Raw genomic sequence first — 18,699 nt, 5'->3', positions numbered from 1 at the left:
AAACATTTTCCCTGGCGTGCTAACAATTCTGCCAGCTCGCCACCTTTTATACATATATATATATACACACACACACACACACACACACACATACATATATACGAGTGTGCATAGCCTAGTTGTTAGGGTGTTGTACTCCTGATTCATTTCCTAGACCGGGTGGTGCATTGTGTTCTGGGGCAAAACACTTCACCTCACTTTGCCCTGTGATCACTTCCTTACCTGGCAGGTGGTACACCATGGCACCTGTTCGGACATCGTCCATTTGATGGAGAGAGTGAACTAATGTACAACACATACATTTGATCACCAGAAACAAATCATTTGTGCAGCTCATTTGGCACAAACGACATCATCATTTAACGTCCGTTTTCTATGCTGGCATGAGTTGGACAGTTTGACCAGGGTCTGGGAAGCCAGGAGGCTGCATCAGGCTCCAGTCTGATCTGGCAGTGTTTCTACAGCTGGATGCCCTTCCTAACGCCAACCACTCTGCGAGTGTAGTGGGTGCTTTTTATGTGCCACCAGCACGGGGGCCAGAGGAGGCTGGCAACGGTCACAATCGGTAGGTGCTTTTTACGTGCCACCGGCATGGAATATATACATATATATATATAAAACAGGCTTCTTTCAGTTTCCATCTACCAAATTCACTCACAAGGCTTTGGCTGGCCCAAGGCCATAGTAGAAGATACTTGCCCAAGGTGCCAGACAGTGGGACCGAACCCAGAACCATGTGGTTGGGAAACTTTTTAACATATATATATATATATAATGCGGACAATAAATGATGATGATGATATAAAGTTAGTCTAATGTATTTATTATATTATTATGGTTAGCCATTAGTCTAATCTCTGTATTAAGTTAGTAAAATAATTTAATTATATTTTAATTAAAGGGAGATACATGAAAATGATGAACATTTTGAAGCCGATTGCCTTTGATGTGATCAGCTGCATGTCTCAGCTGTTTGACTACTACATGTACTCGGTAAGTACTAACTCCACCACCAATACTATGCATCACATACTAAGCATTGCTACTATGCCATGTACTACTGTTGCATTAGGTGCAACTACTACACACCAAGCACATACTACATCCTGTTCTGTTACTATACAGCACTCTGTATACCACAGCTACTACATCACTAACTACAAAAACCAAATATGTTGTTGCGTAATATTATGCCCTCTACCTTGTCTGTGTCTTCGATGTCATGTGTCGCGCCCTTTTGTTGTGCTGCACCTTCCTGTTATGTGACCCTCTCCTTGTGTTTCCCTATTTTCATAATCTCCCTGTCTTGTTTGTCCAGTCATATTTCCCCACCCTGTTTCACCCTTTATTCTTATTCTCCCTCTCATTTCCCCGTTGTGTTTTCCCACCATTTCCCCACTATGTTGCCCCCTTCATCCATTATGTTTCTCCCCCATATTACCCTCTCCTTGTGAATGTCAATTGCCCCTGATGATTTCATTGATTTAACCCTTTGCTTTTCTTTTTCTAGGTCTACATTTTCTTCAGTTCTGATGGGGTAAGTACACACCTTATCATATTTACCTTCACTATCACAATTACCATTCTGACTACCATCCCCACACTTGGCATTCAATCCACCACCACCACCTCCCTATTCACTGATATATATCTCTCTCACCCCCCTCCTCTCTACCTTACAGCCAGAAATCAATGACGTCACAATGAAGAACCGACTGAAAATCACGTTACAAAGAGTTGGTGAAAGTTTAATTGCTGATGGTTCTGTGTCAGTTGGCAATGGATTGGTGCCACCCGAGAAAACGGTAAGTTCTTTAAAACCAATTCCTATAAAGTAGAGTCTGTCCTCTTGTTAGATTCCTCAGTCCAGCAGGGTATCTTTGACTGAGAAGGCACACATCACCCACCACACTATATGTCCACTAGCAACCACCACCACCCACCCCTCCTCTACCAGTCTCTGTTTGCCATTAATCGTGTTCTTCTCTTTGTTACAGGACAAGATCCGCCAGGCCTACCTCTCACCAACCGTCAACCTCACCAATCCTCAAAAACTATTTGGTCTTTCAGAGAGAATCGTTGCTGCTGAATCACTGTACGTTGGCCCCTGGCCCCTGGTGCCTTCTATTGACTGATATTTATTGACTGATTGATTGATTGTTTGAGAGATGCTATGTGTTAATCAACTCCATTAATTGATTAATTAATTATTGACTTGATTGATCAGGCCCAGTTGTTAATTTATCAATGTTGTCATGTGATGACGGTGTTGACCCCGCATTGCTGTGACAGTGCTGCCATAGCAACCTGTGTGATGGTTGTGTTGCCACAGTAACCCAACTGATGTTTGTGTTACCATAGCAATCTGTGTGATGGTTGTGTTGTCATAGTAACCTGTATAAATGATTGTGTTGTCATAGAAACTGCTTGAGAATAGCTGTGGGCAGTCTGTTAGGTCTACTCTCGACAAATTAAAGTATATTTTAATTGTGTTAATTATATTGGTATATGTTGTTTATGATTGTTTTTGTCTTTAATTGACAGTGTGTTTCTGGCCGAACAATTTGAATTCCTGCAGCCATACCTGGACAGTATGATTCCAGTCAACAAGAAAGCATTTCTCCAACAGTTTTATTCACAAGTAAAAAATACCATTTTTTAAAAATTTTGTAAAGACAAAATGTTTCCTGTTTTGTTGCAGTTTGAGGGTCAGATTTAAGTGAGACTAATATGCCCCTCCCCTACAAATGTGTGCGTGTGGAGGGTGGTGGCACTTATAAGACCTCATTAGTTTGCAAACTGGCCAAATTATTAAAGCATCACACAAAATACTTTGCTGTATATGTTCTGATTTCAAATCCCACCTGCCGTTAATTTTTTCTTGGGGGTCAATAAAATAAAGTACCAGTTGAGTTCTGTGGTCAGTGGTATCTGGTAACCCCATCATCTCAAAAATTGTTGGTTATGTTCCTAAATTAGAAAATAATTATTCAGAGATAAAAATCGTTGCCAGGGTCACGGAATGGCTCTCGTGCCAGTGACATGTGAAAAGCATCATTCGGGCATGATTATTGCCAGCATTGCCTTACTAGGACGTGTACTGGTGGCATGTGAAAAACAACATTTGAGCACGGTTGTTGCCAGTGCTGCCGGACTGGCTCCCATGCAAGTGGCATGTAAAAACACCTTTTGAGCGTGGTCGTTGCCAGAACCGCCCGACTGGCCCATGTGCCAGTGGCACGTAAATGCACCCACTACACTCTCTGAGTGGTTGGCGTTAGGAAGGGCATCCAGCTGTAGAAACTCTGCCAGATCAAGACTGGAGCCCGGTGCAGCCATCTGGTTCGCCAGCTCTCAGCCAAACCGTCCAACCCATGCCAGCATGGAAAGCAGACGTTTAATGATGATGATGAAAAATCATTATTAAGGTGGTAAGCTGGCAGAATCGTTAGAGCACTGGACAAAGTGTTTTGTGGCTTTTCTTCTGGCTCTCTATGTTCTGAGTTCAAATTCTGCCGAGATCAGTTTTGCCTTTCATTCTTTTGTAGGTCAATAAATGAAATACCAGTTGAGCACGGTGGTGGGGTTGGTGTAACCAACTGACTCCCCCCGTCCTCTAAAACTACTGGCCTTATGCCAAAATTTGAAGGGATTATCATTATTGCTTGCAGTCAGATCCACTGAGTCCTTCCCTTAATTTCTGGCCATGAACCTCTGTTGGAGACAATTCTTCTCATTGTTATTGTTAGTAGAATCATTAGGGTGCCAAGAAAAAAATGCCTTGTGCAGTATTTGATCTAGCACTTTACATTTTGATTTCAAATTCCGTTGAAGTCAGCTTTGATTTTTGTCCATCAGGGCTCAGTAAGACTATCGGTCAATTACGGAGTTCCATGGTATGGACTAATTCCCCTTCCCCACAGCTAGGCTGACGTAAATGTTAATTAACACCTTATGAATATGAACCAATCAAGCAGGTGTCTTCATTTCTTAAAAAAAAACCCACTTCTTTTCTCCCCCAAAACCCTTTAATGTTGTCACCGTTAACATCTCTCCTCCTCCTTTTTCTGTTGCAGACTGTGAAGATGGCAAGTGAACTGCGTAAACCAATCTACCGTGTTGTGTCGTCGCAAGTGATTGATTACGGAAACCTTGTCCAGCAGATGTCAGCAGTGAAGTGGGATGTGAAGGACATCATGTCCCAACACAACACTTACGTTGACAGCATCCTGGAAGTAAGATTCTTACTTTTCATCTCAACTTCTCTTATCATAACAGTCTGACAGCTTTGCTATTAATGTCTGTATTCCAAGTGTCCCGTCTCTGTGCCCTTATTTGTACTCTAGCCTCTCACCTGGCTCACAGCCACTTCCCTTGGTTCCCTCTCTCGTCTGAGTGGTCTTTGTCTTATAAGCTACATGTTGACCCTGCTGGTGCCATTCAAAAAGCACCCAGTCTACGATCAGTAAAGTGGTTGGCATTAGGAAGGGCGTCCAGCCTTAGAAACCATGCCAAAACACCCAATGGATCCGATGTTGCTCTCCAACCCCTGTCTAACTGTTCAACCCATGCCAGCTTGGAAAATTGATATTAAATGATGATGGTAATGATGTATTTCATACAAACACTGCTTAAGTGAGAGACTACAGAGGCAGGATTTTTATGGCCAGATGCACTTTTCGTTACCAACCCATATCTGCTTTTCAAGTAAGGGAGGATTGCTTTTTTTGATTCCAGAGGAATCTGAAAGCACAGAAGAGTTCGTTATTGGGTGATTTGTCAACAAGCATCACCAGTTGCAGCCCAGCCACAAATGGTGACGTCACCAATCGTAGCAGAGTTGCTAATGGTAACTTCATGCTTCATAGCACTTTGTGTAGTTTTGTAAACATTCACTGACACAGATGTACACACACACAACTACAATGGGCTTCTTTCAGTTTCTGTCTGTGAAATTGCAAGGCATTGGTTAGCTTGGGGCTGTTACAGAAGACCCTTGGCCAAGCTCTTCCACGATGAGATTGAACCTGGAGCTGGGTGATCGAGAAGTGAACTTCTTAACTGCAAAATCATAACCTATCCAACCCTTTCCTCTTTATCCCCGTTTTACTGATCCCTTTTCTGTCGTTGGTTTCATGCTGTGTATTGTACATGTCTTTCTTTATTTGACTAACATGTCTACCCTCTGTCCTCTTTTCTAACCCTTTTCTTCTGAGGAGTTACAGGGCATCTGAGTAATACATAAAATCATTCTTTATCACATTTACAACTAAACGAACCCTTCATATGGTACCCATTCCCTATGTGCTGTACCTTGATGTGACCTCTATTTATTGGTTGATGTACTTTGGCTCCACAAGGGACCAATTTAAAATCACATGAAATGTACCTTTATATGGTATTGTTCACCTAAAACTATTCTTCAACAAAATACCTACATACAGCTGAACTGTACCTCCTCACGGTTCCAATTTACAATGAAACGGAATGTAATATGGTACCTATTTCAGATGGAGTGTACCTCAACATAGTACCTATTTACTGCTGGCGGGTATCTGTATCTTCACAAAGTACTTATTTAGAGCTAGGTGGACTGTACTTTTGTGAAGTACCCATTCAAGGTGAACTGTACCTCCACGTGGTACATATTTACTGCTAGATGGACAGTACCTCCACTGAGAGCATCATAGTAGTCAGATCTCATCAACCCAAGCAATTATAGAATTTGTGGAGGGAAAAACGTTCTTGTGTAATATTGTGATAACATTACTGTGATGTTGTGACATTGATGCTTGACAGATTTATTGGAGTCAGCTTTCCTTGAAAGATGAAATTCAGTAATACCTTATCAAATGATGTCTCATCATCATTGTGATGCTGTGTCGTCACCTGGATAACTCGATGCCTCTTTGTCTTTTGCAGAGTTTCCAAGACTTTCGTAATCGTCTTCATGAAGTTAGTCGTCATGTCCCGGTCTCCAAGGTTGTCCATGACATCATCTGGGAACACTGCATATCGTTGGCCAATCGTATGTTTGTTGAGGGGTAAGTATGGACCCTGCTGAGGAGCAGGGCACTCTTGTTAATTTGATAATTGTGTGTGATACGGCAGAGAAACTCCCTGCTTTTTTGGTACCCTATGGGATTAGAGAGAAGATTGTAGTGATCCGTTGGCTGGAAGATCCTAGTTAGCTATACTGTGTGTTGTGGAAGGTGCATAGCCGTATTTCGTCTGTCTTTACATTCTGAGTTCAAATTCCGCTGAGGTCGACTTTGCCTCTCATCATTTCGGGGTTGATAAATTAAGTACTAGTTACGCACTGGAATCGACTTAATCCCTTTGTCTGTCCCCTCTGTGTGTAGCCCCTTGTGGGCAACAAAGAAATATATACTGTGTGTTGTGGTGATGTTATGAATGTAGTATGGTGATGGCTGTGGTGGTGTTAAATGTTGTGCTATTGTGGTAGTTGTACTATAACATTAAGCTGTGCAGCAGCTGATGCATTGGTGTTTTTGTTGCAGCTATGCCAACGCCAAGAAGTGCACCAATGAAGGTCGTGCATGGATGCAGCTGGACTTCCAACAATTCCTCACCAAACTTGAGAAGTTTGCTGACATCAGGTAAAAGCTGCTTCCAAAACTCCTACTTCCTCTTCTATACACTCTTTCTGTTCACACCTCTTAATATTATATATACCTGCATTTGCACCCACCTGCTCACATGCCCCTAACCAGGTACTGTTTCTTCTCTTGTACTTATTTCTTTCTTTACTGTGAATAAACACTTCTATACCCGCAAAGTCAAATTCTTTTCCTTTCTCTTTTTCCAACAAACAAACCACTCTGAATAACTTTTTACCTTAATTTCTTTTTCTCTTTCACCTTTTTGAATTTTCCCCACCACTTGTAACCTGTCTCTCTCTCTCTCTCTTCTTCCCCACTCATTCCATTTCATATATATATATGGAAATAAACTCTAGCATCTAACATATGCATACGTGTATTTATACATATCCACACATTACCATAAAAACCTTTTGTCTTGAAACCAAAGACAGTTGTTTTCCTTCTAACGCTGACTTAAGCTGCTCGCAGTAGATCTCCTTTGCTATCATTTGGTTTGGGCTTAAAAGTTCAAAGTGAACTAAACCTTTCATATCCCACCAAACAGATAACAACACCTTACCTGGGTGAAGACCTTCTTTAGCCTGGGGTGCCAGTGTTTCTCCTTTCTCTACCCACTGTCTTCAGTGCTTGACATTTTTATAGGGAACCCATTTCTCGTCACCAGTCACTGTTCGGTCCCAAAAAGGTTCATTCGTGAGACATTATAGCAAAGAGCACATATTCACTCTCTGCAGGTGATTAGACTTGGAAAGTTTGTGAGGAACTTATGACTTTTCTGATGGCACGCAGGTGTTGATGAATGGTTGAATGACCAAATCCAAGCTTCTCTACTAGTTCAACAGTTACGATGGGATTTTGTTCCACCAGCGTTTGCAGGACATCCTCGTTGAGCTCTACAGATCTTCCAGTATAAGACTCGTCTTCTAAGGCTGTAGTTTCCGTCTCAGAATTTCTGGAACCACCATTGACACAGGCTTAAGCCTATTGTCTGACCCCCATATACTGCATTAATATTCCTTGCACTTTCTATTGCGTTGTTAACTTTATTGAACATATAAAGCAAAATATGCCAAATATGCTCCTCTGTCACTTGCATTACAGCTTTGAAACAATAACTGTTAAAATCGAACTGCACTCTTCAAAACTTGCACTAAGAATAAGTACAAGGTAACATTACTACCTGCTTTTATAGCAAATTGATGCAGGTAGTTTATTCCGTCCCCTTCCGACCTTTAGTTCGTAGTATTGAAAAACTGCTTTATTTATGGGATGGCCCAGTATATATATATACAGTTGCGGCCAAAATGTTCAGAACGGCATTGTTTTCACCAGAAAAGTAGGTATAAGTTTTTATCAAAGTTGTTTTGTGTTCTATAATTTTCACAGACAATAAATACGATATTAATTGTTATTGTCTGAGATTTTGGTGTAATTTGAGAGGATAATACAAAAGTTATGGATGATTTAGTGATTTACTGCAAAACCCATGGTGGCCAAAATGATCAGAACGGTTGAAAAAATAACAAAATAATCAAAAATGACAGAGAATACTGGAATTATTTAATATTTAGTGTGAAGCCCTTTAGCTTCAATCACACTTTGACATCTTCAACTGCATGAGGAAATTAAATTTTCAATTTCTTGCTGGGTGATCTTATTCCATTCTTCCTGAAGGGCATTCCATAATTGCTCGGTTGTTTTAGGATTTCTGGCTTTCGAACGTTCTCCTAGAATATTCCACACATTTTCAATAGGATTGAGATCTGGGCTTTGAGCAGGCCAATCCATAATAATAACCTTTTCAGCCTTGAGGAAGTTCATGACCACGTTAGCCTTGTGACATGGGGCATTGTCCTGCATGAATATGGGTGGTCGCTTAGTTGAATTTCTCAGCACAGGCAAGACATGATCTTTTACAAGTTGTTTATAAACTCCTGCATTTACCTTTCTGTGTAATCACACCAAAGAGCCCACACCATCTCCAGATATTCCCCAAACCATGACACTTCCTCCACCGAATTTAACACTAGTCTTAAGGCATTTAAGCGACAATTTTTCACCTACTTTTCCCATCTGAGCCAAATAACATAAATTTAGATTCATCACTGAAATGCACCGTTTGCCATTTTTCTTGAGACCACAACACATGTTTGGTTGCAAAGGTAAGACGACACTTTTTATTCTTGGAGCTGATCAGTGGCTTCACTGCAGGTGATCTTGCTTGTAGGTCATGTTCAACTAAACGACGAGACACAGTTTTTCGAGATAAAGTTTTCTTCAATACAATGCTCATTTTCCGAGAAACAGCAGCAGCAGTTTTAAATCTGTCCTTTTTAACCAACTTTACCATAGCATGATCTTCTCTCTTGGTCGTTTTTCTTGCTTCACACGAACCACAATCATCAAAGACCTTAAGAATACTGTGAACAACATTTTTTTGACTTGTTAACAATCTTTGAAATAGACCCAATACTTAACCCTTTAGTATTTAAACCGGCCATATCCGGTCAAAATAGTTAATCTGTTTTATGTTCAAACTGACCAGATCCAGGCTCTCATACCTACCCTACAATGTTATTCTACATTAAGTAATTACACCATCAAGATCTTGAAGATATGAGATAATGCACGATTAATGGGAATCAATAAGCATTATGTTTGATAGAATAATCTGAACACTAAAGGGTTAAATTATCCTTCTTTCGAAGCTTAATAATCTGCTGACGAATTGGTAATGGAGTAAGTGGCATTATATTAACAAAGTACACTGCAGATACTCTTACTAATGTTTAGTAAATGAACCATCACGTAAACAAATTCAAAACATTAGAGTTTGCCGGTTAAATATACTAAAACACGGAGTAAAAGCAACCGTTCTGATCATTTTGGCCGCCATGGGTTTTGCAGTAAATCACTAAATCACCTATAACTTTTGTATTATCCTCTCAAATTACACCAAAATCTCAGACAATAACAATTAATATCGTATTTATTGTCTGTGAAAATTATAGAATATAAAACAAATTTGATAAAAACTTATACCTATTTTTCTGGCGAAAATAATGCCGTTCTGAACATTTTGGTTGCAACTGTATATACATGTGTACACATACCTTTATATATAATTATGTATACATTCACATGTATACGCACACAGTAAGATCAATATGTACACCTTACAAATACACACATAAATACATATATTGTAAACACATCTCCCACTCATATTTATACATACAAGTCTTTACATTTACCCCTCATCCATACACATACGTCGTCTTCCTGCATACAATGATGATTGAATGAAGCCACTGCCCAGGGGCCCAGTCTATCATACTGATGATATTCATTCTCCTGTTTTGCTCTTGTAATTTCCAGACCGATTCCTGAGAGAGAATATGTCGAGACTTACATCAAGGCTTATTATTTACCTGAAGCACAACTTGAGATTTGGTTACAAGACCACAAGGTGAGTAGGCATCAGAGACTTATTTCAGTGGCTATTGTGACAGTTGCTTTGCTCCTGTGGTTAAAAAGGGCCACAAGGTGAATACTGCAGCCAGGGCTGACCACCTCTGGCTATTTAAGACAACAGAATGAGTTTTATGCATAACTTTGAATCCGTGTGGTCTGTGTCTCTACATAGTATGGTACACTGTCCATTGTACTCCTCTGGTTGGTTAGAAGGATCACAAAGTAAGGCATGGTCAGTTAAAAAATGTTTAACATGACAAATGAGTGTAAAGTATTATCACAACACAACACTGATGGCTACAGTTTATTGGTTGGACTGTGGTCAGCATGGGTGTTATAAACTTATCTAATCCATGTGGTCAGTCCAGAAATGTAGAGTTATAAGTTGATATGGCCACTGACTGACCAGTGAACCCTACACAATTTAGTCTTATGAAGTTAATGATTGGTTTCAGGCTGTGTGCATGTGTCTGCATCTCTACAAGGGTATTCAGGGGTCAGTGTATCTTTCCAGAGGATTATTCACATGTCTGTGTGTCACTGTTCCCCTTTGAGTACTCATTTCTTTCTCCAAGTAGATTTTTTCCAGAGGAGTATATATACCCATGTGTGTGCCCTTTTCTCTCTGCAGAAGCATAAAGGACCCCCTTTGGTCATGAATGACCATGGGATTGCACCTAGAAAGTTAACCTCTGAGGAAGTCCAGGCAAGGTTGTTTATGGATGACCAGCAGTCATCCATACATACCAGCCTCCCCTCTCCATGCCACCGATTTATCCGAAGGAACGGCAAAGGGGTTGATACGGCTTGGCACCAGTGACGTTGCTAAAGCTGAGTGAACTAGAGCAAACACAACACAGCCTGGTCCAAGAATCGAACTCACTACCTCATGATTGTGAGCCCAATGCCCCTAATAAGTTGTATTCAGATGTCTTTTATTCAGTTTCCACAAAAATACTCTCACTTTAGTGTCTCTTTGTCACTCTTTCTCTCTCTCCCAGGAATACTCAAACAAGCAGCTGTTGGCTTTGATCACATCAGTGGACCACATTAACCGTAAAGCACGGCAACGATTGGTGAACATGGTGGAGGAGTTTGACAAAACAAGGAGATGATGATGACGATAGTGATAATCATTATAGTGGTGGTGGTGGTGGCCATGTACGTTTTTATGTGAGGAAAAAATATGATCTGAGAAGAATGTATATGTCATAGTTAATAGTGTAGAAAACACCCTTAAAACATTAACAGGTGTGTGTATATATATATATATATTAGAAGAAATGAGGTACTCAGAAATTCGGATGGTTTTATATTTACAGATATATATTTGTATATTACATGTATAAAAACGTAATATATAAATAAATATCTGTAAATATAAAACCATCTGAATTTCTGAGTACCTCATTTCTTCTAATATACATCATCTCCAAACCTTCTAATATATATATATACATACACACACACTTGTGAGTCTGTGTGTGTGTGTGTTTAAATGTTTCATTGAAATACATTTTTATTTCCTAATGTTGATCAGTTGAACTGTCCATCAGGACTCAGATTCCAGGTGAGACGATGACAACACAACTGTACAATACCTTGTAACACTGCATTGTATAGTATTATACAATATGGTAAATGCAGTTACTCTAACACTAATGTCTGGAAATCAAAAGCCAGTTTCTGGGACCAATTATCAAAAACAAAAACATCTCACAGCAGACAACATGCCTCAAAGAACACAGATCACAGGTACAAACACATTTTGCATATCAGACAGACAGACACACATTGAGAGCACACGATCCAATCAGACAACAAACCACACACCCACATACATTTTACAATGCACACATGTGAAATCAGACCACCAAACCTCTCTCAACAAATAAGACATTCTTAATGAGTTACCAATATAACACTAGTTTTTTTTTATGTAATAGGCCCCATGGTCCATTGAGCAGAATATTTAGGTTTGAAGTAAATACCTTGTGGTATTAAGTTGTGCCCCTTGAAACTGAGTTTATCTTGCCAAAATTAATTTTGCCTTACAGGTCCACTAATTACCAATGAAGGACTAAGTTCATTTAATGCTACCTCTACCTGCCCCTCCCCCCTGTGGGGCCTTGTGCCAATGTTAGAAATCCTTATTGCCTTTTATTCCTCTGGGTTCAATATTTATAAATATACCAGTCATGCACTAGGGTTTCAATATTAAGGGCATTGTGTCAACCTAAGATATCACTGGTTTAAAGGACGATTTGCTAGAAAGTGGTAGGGGAATCCTCCCTCCCACCTCTGTAACCAGACTAATAATATGTATAGAGGTGATGAGATTGTGTAACATTCATGCCTTTCTCTTCCTCCTTGAAAAGTGTAATGATTTCAACTGAAAAATCCAAAATTGGTTCATCATTTCAGTTCTAGGATACACACATGTAAGGGGGCAACTCAAGGGGTTGGCTACAAGAAGGGCATCCAGCTGTAAAAAACACTGCCTCAGAAAAACCATCCAACCCATCCATGCCAGCATGGAGAAGTGGGTTGTTACTCATCTACTTAGTGTCAGTCTTTAGATTGTGGCCATGCTGGAGCACAACAGTGGCACAAAATTTTTTTTTGCTCATTACATCCATCTCAATCTTTTGTCTGGTTCTTATATTAGTGACCTGAGTAGAAGGGAAGGCAAAGTTTACCTGGGCATAACTCAATACTGTGTGCAGTATTTTTGTTCAACACTCCCTCTCAATTCTGTACCTCCCAATCACTAATAAAGTTTCACAAACTTTAACATCAATTAAATATTTCATTCACAATTCTTGGGGATCAGAAACCCTCAAATAAAACAGATACCCAACTTACTGTGGAGATAGAACTTGGAACCACAAAACTGCTTAAACCCCCCCCCCCTCAGCCATGGATCTGTTGCACTTCTTTTTTTGTTTAGAAAACCGTATTTCCAGATTTTTTTTTTTTTTTGGAGAGAGAGAGGGATTAGTGAGATAATATTTACCTCTTATAGTTTTTGGGCCCATTGATTCCCATTTCAGGAACTTCTGTTAGTTCTAGTTAAGGGTTCCATTCTTTAGGGACTGAGCAGGGCATGTTTTTTGTTGCTTAAATCTCAACTTGCAAGTGAAAGGTGTCAACTGGCTCCAATAAAGAAATAAAAACTGACATCCTACTTTGTAAATAGAATAATGATATTGTTTTGTTACATTTGCAAGTTGACAGCCACACATGTACGTACGTGTGTGGCTCTAAGACAAGATTCAGGCTGTTTTTCTAACACATATCAAATAGTGTGTTGTCTGTTGTTATTTGGTATGTAGAAGAGAGAACAGACCTAACACTTTTCCCAGCCCCTGTTGTCATTAGTAACCAAAACAGGGGAGATGACATCTGAAAAGAGGAGCACAACTATACACACCATCTTTGAAACAGAACTCCCTCTTTGAGACAAATCTGCGTGAATATGTGTGTGTGTTTTAATCAACAAGTGTGTATTTAAGTACGTCCTGTGTGTGCATATTTGAGGGCACCTATTATATGTATACAGCATGCAGTGTGTGTGTGTGTATATATATATACACCTATGTCCCCCACCCCCCTTTCACTAAGTGGACCAATTAAGTCAGTTATTTAAGATAATTCCTTTCTGTACATAAATTTATTTTTGTTCAATAAATGTTTTTGTTTGTTTGTTTTTTTTAAGTTGACATAAACTTTGTTGGTCATTTATTAATTTTGATATTTCATTGGAGTCACCGGTCAACCACCACAATAGCTGCAGTGAAGTTGTGAATGGTACCAAAGGAGTTTGACACAGTGCAAAAGAAAAAAATGTGTGTATTTAATATATATATGGATTGTAGGGTGACCTGCTGTGCTTGAGACCTATTGAGTCAAGTACATCAACATCAAAATAAATATCAACTGGAAATTGTAGTTGTGATACCTGTGCCGGTGGCACGTAAAATGCACCATTTGAACGTGGCCGATGCCAGTGCTGCCTTGACTAGCTTCTGTGCCGGTGGCACGTAAAAAGCACCTACTACACTCATGGAGTGGTTGGCGTTAGGAACCAGGCTGTAGAAACACTGCCAGATCAGACTGGAGCCTGGTGCAGCCTCCTGGCTTCCCAGACCCTGGTCGAACCATCCAACCCATGCTAGCATGGAAAACGGACGTTAAATGATGATAATGATATATATACATAGTAGTGAGTGAGTGTGTTTGTAGGTAAATTTAAATGTATGCATTTAATACCCTGTTTGTGGAGGGAGGCTATGTGCACCTCTTGTTTAAATCACAGGGGCCTCTCTGAAGAGGGTATTAAAGAACTAGTTTCACTGGTCATTACCAGCTCACCAGGAAAATTTACTTCATTGGATCTATAGATCCAAGCGGCACCGTCTTTTCTCATCTACATAACATTATGGTCATTCACAAATTAGTCACAAACACACCTGATGAACTGATAATGACTGGTAAAATTTGCTGAGTGAGTGTTTAACCTGTTCTGCTAAGAGAGAGAGAGAGAGAGAGAGAGAGAGCCCTGTTGGTTATCAATGGGACCTGATTCTATGGCAAGGTTGAATATATGTAAATTCATTTACATAACGAGTAATATAGCTTAGATGATAAAAAGATATTCTTCCTACCGTTGACACCTTTGAAATACATCCAGAAAGATGAAATGGTCACAGCAGGAATATGGGAGACTACATTTAAGACAGCAAGTTGTGATCTGAGGAAATTTAGCTGCTATTTCTAGCAGCTGTTGTCAGGAAAAGAAGCTGCAATAAGAAGAGTTATGTACCTTGTTTAAAAGAGAGAACAAACGTTCGATTTGATCTTCTAACCTTGTGGAACAGTAACAGATATATTTAACTTCACAGCCAAAGACTTTTAATTAGATTGGAGTAAATGAGTATCTTTTGTGAGTAACACAATAACAATGGTATCAAACTTTGGCACAAGGCCAGCAAGATTTAGAGAAAAGGATTTGGTCGATTATATCAACCCTCAGTACGTGACTGGTACTTATTTTATCAACCCTGAAAAGCAAATAGTTTTTAAATAAGGCACAAGGCCAGAAACTTTAAGGGGAGACGATGTTAACTGGTTAAATCATCTCCAGAACTGGATTGATAATTTATCAACCGTGGAAGGACGAACAGATGAAAGACAAAATTGATTTGCTGGGATTTGAGCTATTAATAATAATAATAATAATAATAACCCCAGTTGATTTATCAACCACAAAAGGATGAAAGGCTAAGTCATCCTCGGTGGAATTTGAACACAGAATGTAAAGACATGAAGTGCCACAAAGCATTTCGCCTGATGTGCTAACCATTCTGCCAGTTTACCACCATAATGATGATTATAATGATTTCTAAGAGGCACAAAACCTCATATTGGTGGGAGGTAATCAAAGTCGATTTATATAGGCTCCCTCAGCAAATCACTGGGACATGGCATTTCGTCAATCCAGGGTTGATAAAATTAAGGTTCAATCGGTGGAGTTTTAAAACACACAAAAAAAAAATGTCAATAATTCACAAGGCATTTGTTCGATGATCTACTGGTCTGTTGCCAGTAACAATGAAGGAAATACGAAGCCTGCTGCAATGAGTTGGGTACTGCTGTGGTCACTTTACTGAATGTCTACTTCAAAAGGCTCGACTGGACAACACTGACCCGTCTTCAGACATTTCCGCAGCCATTTTACGCTCACCACAAACGCAGTAGACGAGGCATAGCGCATGGTCGAGGCAAGATCCTGAAATATTAAGGAGGAAATACCTTAGTAAATTATAGATAGATAGAATAATGTGGGTATCTTACACTGGGGTGGAATAGAGAAAGGGTGTGCACATCTATTGAATCCAGGGTTGACTGTAGTGAGTGTGTGAGAGGGGGAAATGCCTAGTTCTGCTGTTGTGTGGTTGATTGTAGAGAATGATGACAAGTATTTGAAGGAGTTAAACCAACGAGGACCAGGGGGAAGGCAAGTGTAACTCATTTTGATCCCAACCTGTTTGAAACTAGCCCTGGTTATTTAACGGAAACACTCTCAATCTTCATATTTTAATTAAAATCTTCAAAAGATTATGCAAGAAACTATGCAAACTGTTTGTTACAATTAACTTCTGGTGGGGACACTCTTTCATTATGCAACTCTATTACCAAGAATATTAAGGGCTTACCAGTCAATACTCTGTCCTGCCTGTGTTAGCAGTGCAATTCAGTTACTTTTAAAGTTTTCTCTACAGATTTTCAATAGAAATTAGATTGGAGTAAATGAGTATCTTTTGTGAGTAACACAATAACAATGGTATCAAACTTTGGCACAAGGCCAGCAAGATTTAGAGAGAAGGATTTGGTCGATTACATCGACCCTCAGTACATGACTGGTACTTATTTTATCAACCCTAAAAAGCAAATAGTTTTTAAATAAGGCACAAGGTCAGAAACTTTAAGGGGAGATGATGTTAACTGGTTAAATCATCTCCAGAACTGGATTGATAATTTCTTGGCACTAGTGTTGTCACAGATCTTGTACTCACCTCTATGTCACTGTTGACGCAGACAACAACATGGGTTGTACTTTCTGTTATTTCTGAATGAAACTCTCCATCGTAAGTGAACAGAGTTAAGGACTGGAACCAGGGAACCAAAAACAAAACGGCAAAAAACAAATATCATGATCGCCAGCGCCATTCTTTTGGCATCAACTTTTCCATGTTTGCATGGAAAAGGATAGTGACATGTAGAAAGCACCCAGCACACCCCGTTGAGTGGTTGGCATTAGGAAGGGCTTCCAGCTGTAGAAACTATGCCACAACAGACAGTTGGAGTCTGGACTGCTTCATGTCAAACTGTCCAACCCATGCCAGCATGGAAAGTGGACGTTAAATAATGATGACGATGATGATGCATGGGTCACACAGATGGAATTCATTGAAACAGATTTTCCACAGTTGGATGCCTTTCTTGTTGCCGACCCGTACCTGTTTCCAAGATAAATCTTTCCCCGAGGTCAAACATGTTTCCAGAAGGACTGTGTGATACTTGCAAACGAGCATTACCCTCATACGAGGAGACACAAACAAATATATGATGGGCTTCTTATAGTTTCCATCAACCAAACTCACTCACAAAGCCATAGCAGAATCCATCATATTCCCTCATATCTGTGTTTATAAGGAAACAGATGTGAAGACTATGTTTAACATTTTAGCATTTAAACTGGCCAGACCAGGCCAAAGACTCTTATGTTGCAACTGACCAGATCAGGCCTCTTACACCTGCCCTACATCATCAAAGTCTCAAAGCTACAAGATAATGCAGGACTCCTTTATAAAATGCCAACAAATAAGTATTACAACTGACAGAGAAATCTGAATGTGGAATGGTCAACACTGGTCAGTCCACACGGCCAAACAAACAAAAAAACCAAAAGGATATGCAATAATGTAGCGTTTGTACATCTTGCTGTCTTCCGGGTTGCACTTCCAGAGATGAAGAGAAAGTCCTTGGAATGTTTCCAGCAATCCATTTTGCTTTTTGGTTCCTCCTTGAGACGTAGAGCAAACAGGTGATGCAGGGCCTGGCGATGCAGGGCCTGGCGATGCAACAGGGGATGGTACATCATCTGGACATGAGAAAAAAATTGAAGAATTAGTTAGAGAGGTTAACTAAAGGGAGTTAAATTATGGTCATCGTTGTTTAGCCCAAGGCTAGCCTTGAGATGGCAAATCTATGATGAAAGACATGTTAACAATTAATTTCTTGTCTTTTGTTCAGTCTATCTAGGACTACATCAACCAATGTATCTTTTTTTTTTCGATATTTTAAAACTGTGATTTAAATGAGATTTGACTGCAAAATGAACAGTCACTTACAGACTTGGTTAAAAGGTGATGTTAGTGGTGGTCATGGTTGGACAATGTGAAGGTAACACCACACAAGCAACCACCACTATATTATCAGACACATACATAATGACAATCACTGTCAAACTATGACAATCTCTACAACCACCACTACTACTACTACAGTCAACAACAAAACGATGTGATGCTGACCACCACCACCACCACCACCACACCACCACCACCACCACCACCAGATAACTGACCTTTGGTTGATGGTCCAGCTTCTTGTGATGACCTTCTCCGCTTTAAATGTCCACGTCGAGGGTAATAATATCTGGAGTGAGAGTTAAGTTAAACTTGAGTGAAGGTTTGTGAACTTGTGAGACACAGTGTTTGTTTAGGTGAGTGTCATAACGAAGAGTCTTAGCATTATCTTAAAACCACCTCACAACAAGTGTCATAGCACAATGCTACCACAATGGCATTAACTATGCTAATGCCACCACAGTTGTGCTGTGAGGATGTCATCCTATAAAACAGTGTCATAGCAACATTAACATCTTATAAACTACTACTACTACTACTTATTACCTTCTCCTTAGCGAACATGGAGGTATTGTTTTCAGTTGTGTTTGTTTGTCTGTGGACAAAATATCTCAAGAACCGCAGGATGGATTCAGATGAAACTTTCAGGGATGTTTGGTCTCGTG

The 18,699-nt window shown here is 39.8% G+C and overlaps 2 protein-coding genes across 5 annotated transcripts in view; one reads left to right on the top strand and one right to left on the bottom strand.

Moving 5' to 3' along the window:
* Positions 1-11,363, top strand: part of LOC115220443 (syndetin) — a 64,562-nt gene extending 53,199 nt beyond the window's left edge. For both annotated transcript variants that reach the window (XM_029790572.2, XM_029790573.2), the window contains 10 exons: positions 902-993; positions 1,511-1,537; positions 1,683-1,805; positions 1,998-2,095; positions 2,545-2,641; positions 4,077-4,235; positions 5,923-6,044; positions 6,522-6,620; positions 10,005-10,095; positions 11,102-11,363. In XM_029790572.2, coding sequence (XP_029646432.1) covers positions 902-993; positions 1,511-1,537; positions 1,683-1,805; positions 1,998-2,095; positions 2,545-2,641; positions 4,077-4,235; positions 5,923-6,044; positions 6,522-6,620; positions 10,005-10,095; positions 11,102-11,215 — 1,022 coding nt within the window. In that variant the 3' untranslated portion in view covers positions 11,216-11,363. The remainder of the gene's footprint in view (positions 1-901; positions 994-1,510; positions 1,538-1,682; positions 1,806-1,997; positions 2,096-2,544; positions 2,642-4,076; positions 4,236-5,922; positions 6,045-6,521; positions 6,621-10,004; positions 10,096-11,101) is intronic.
* Positions 11,364-14,991: 3,628 nt separating this feature from the next.
* The window catches only part of LOC115220346 (chromodomain-helicase-DNA-binding protein 1-like), a 68,542-nt gene continuing 64,834 nt past the window's right edge, over positions 14,992-18,699 (bottom strand). The window contains exons 22-25 of one of the 3 annotated variants that reach the window (XM_029790452.2): positions 18,253-18,323; positions 17,580-17,766; positions 16,679-16,754; positions 14,992-15,891 (exon numbers count right to left, since the gene is read on the bottom strand). In XM_029790452.2, coding sequence (XP_029646312.1) covers positions 15,766-15,891; positions 16,679-16,754; positions 17,580-17,766; positions 18,253-18,323 — 460 coding nt within the window. In that variant the 3' untranslated portion in view covers positions 14,992-15,765. Of the gene's footprint in view, positions 15,892-16,678; positions 16,755-17,579; positions 17,767-17,960; positions 18,209-18,240; positions 18,324-18,699 lie in introns of those variants that run through there. The other 2 variants (XM_036509993.1, XM_036509994.1) reach the window with 2 other exon arrangements.

The sequence above is a fragment of the Octopus sinensis genome, linkage group LG16, assembly GCF_006345805.1.
Source record: "Octopus sinensis linkage group LG16, ASM634580v1, whole genome shotgun sequence".
Classification (NCBI taxonomy): Eukaryota; Metazoa; Mollusca; class Cephalopoda; order Octopoda; family Octopodidae; genus Octopus; species Octopus sinensis.
Note: the sequence above shows the minus strand (reverse complement) of the source record. Positions and strands in the feature narration are given on the sequence as shown.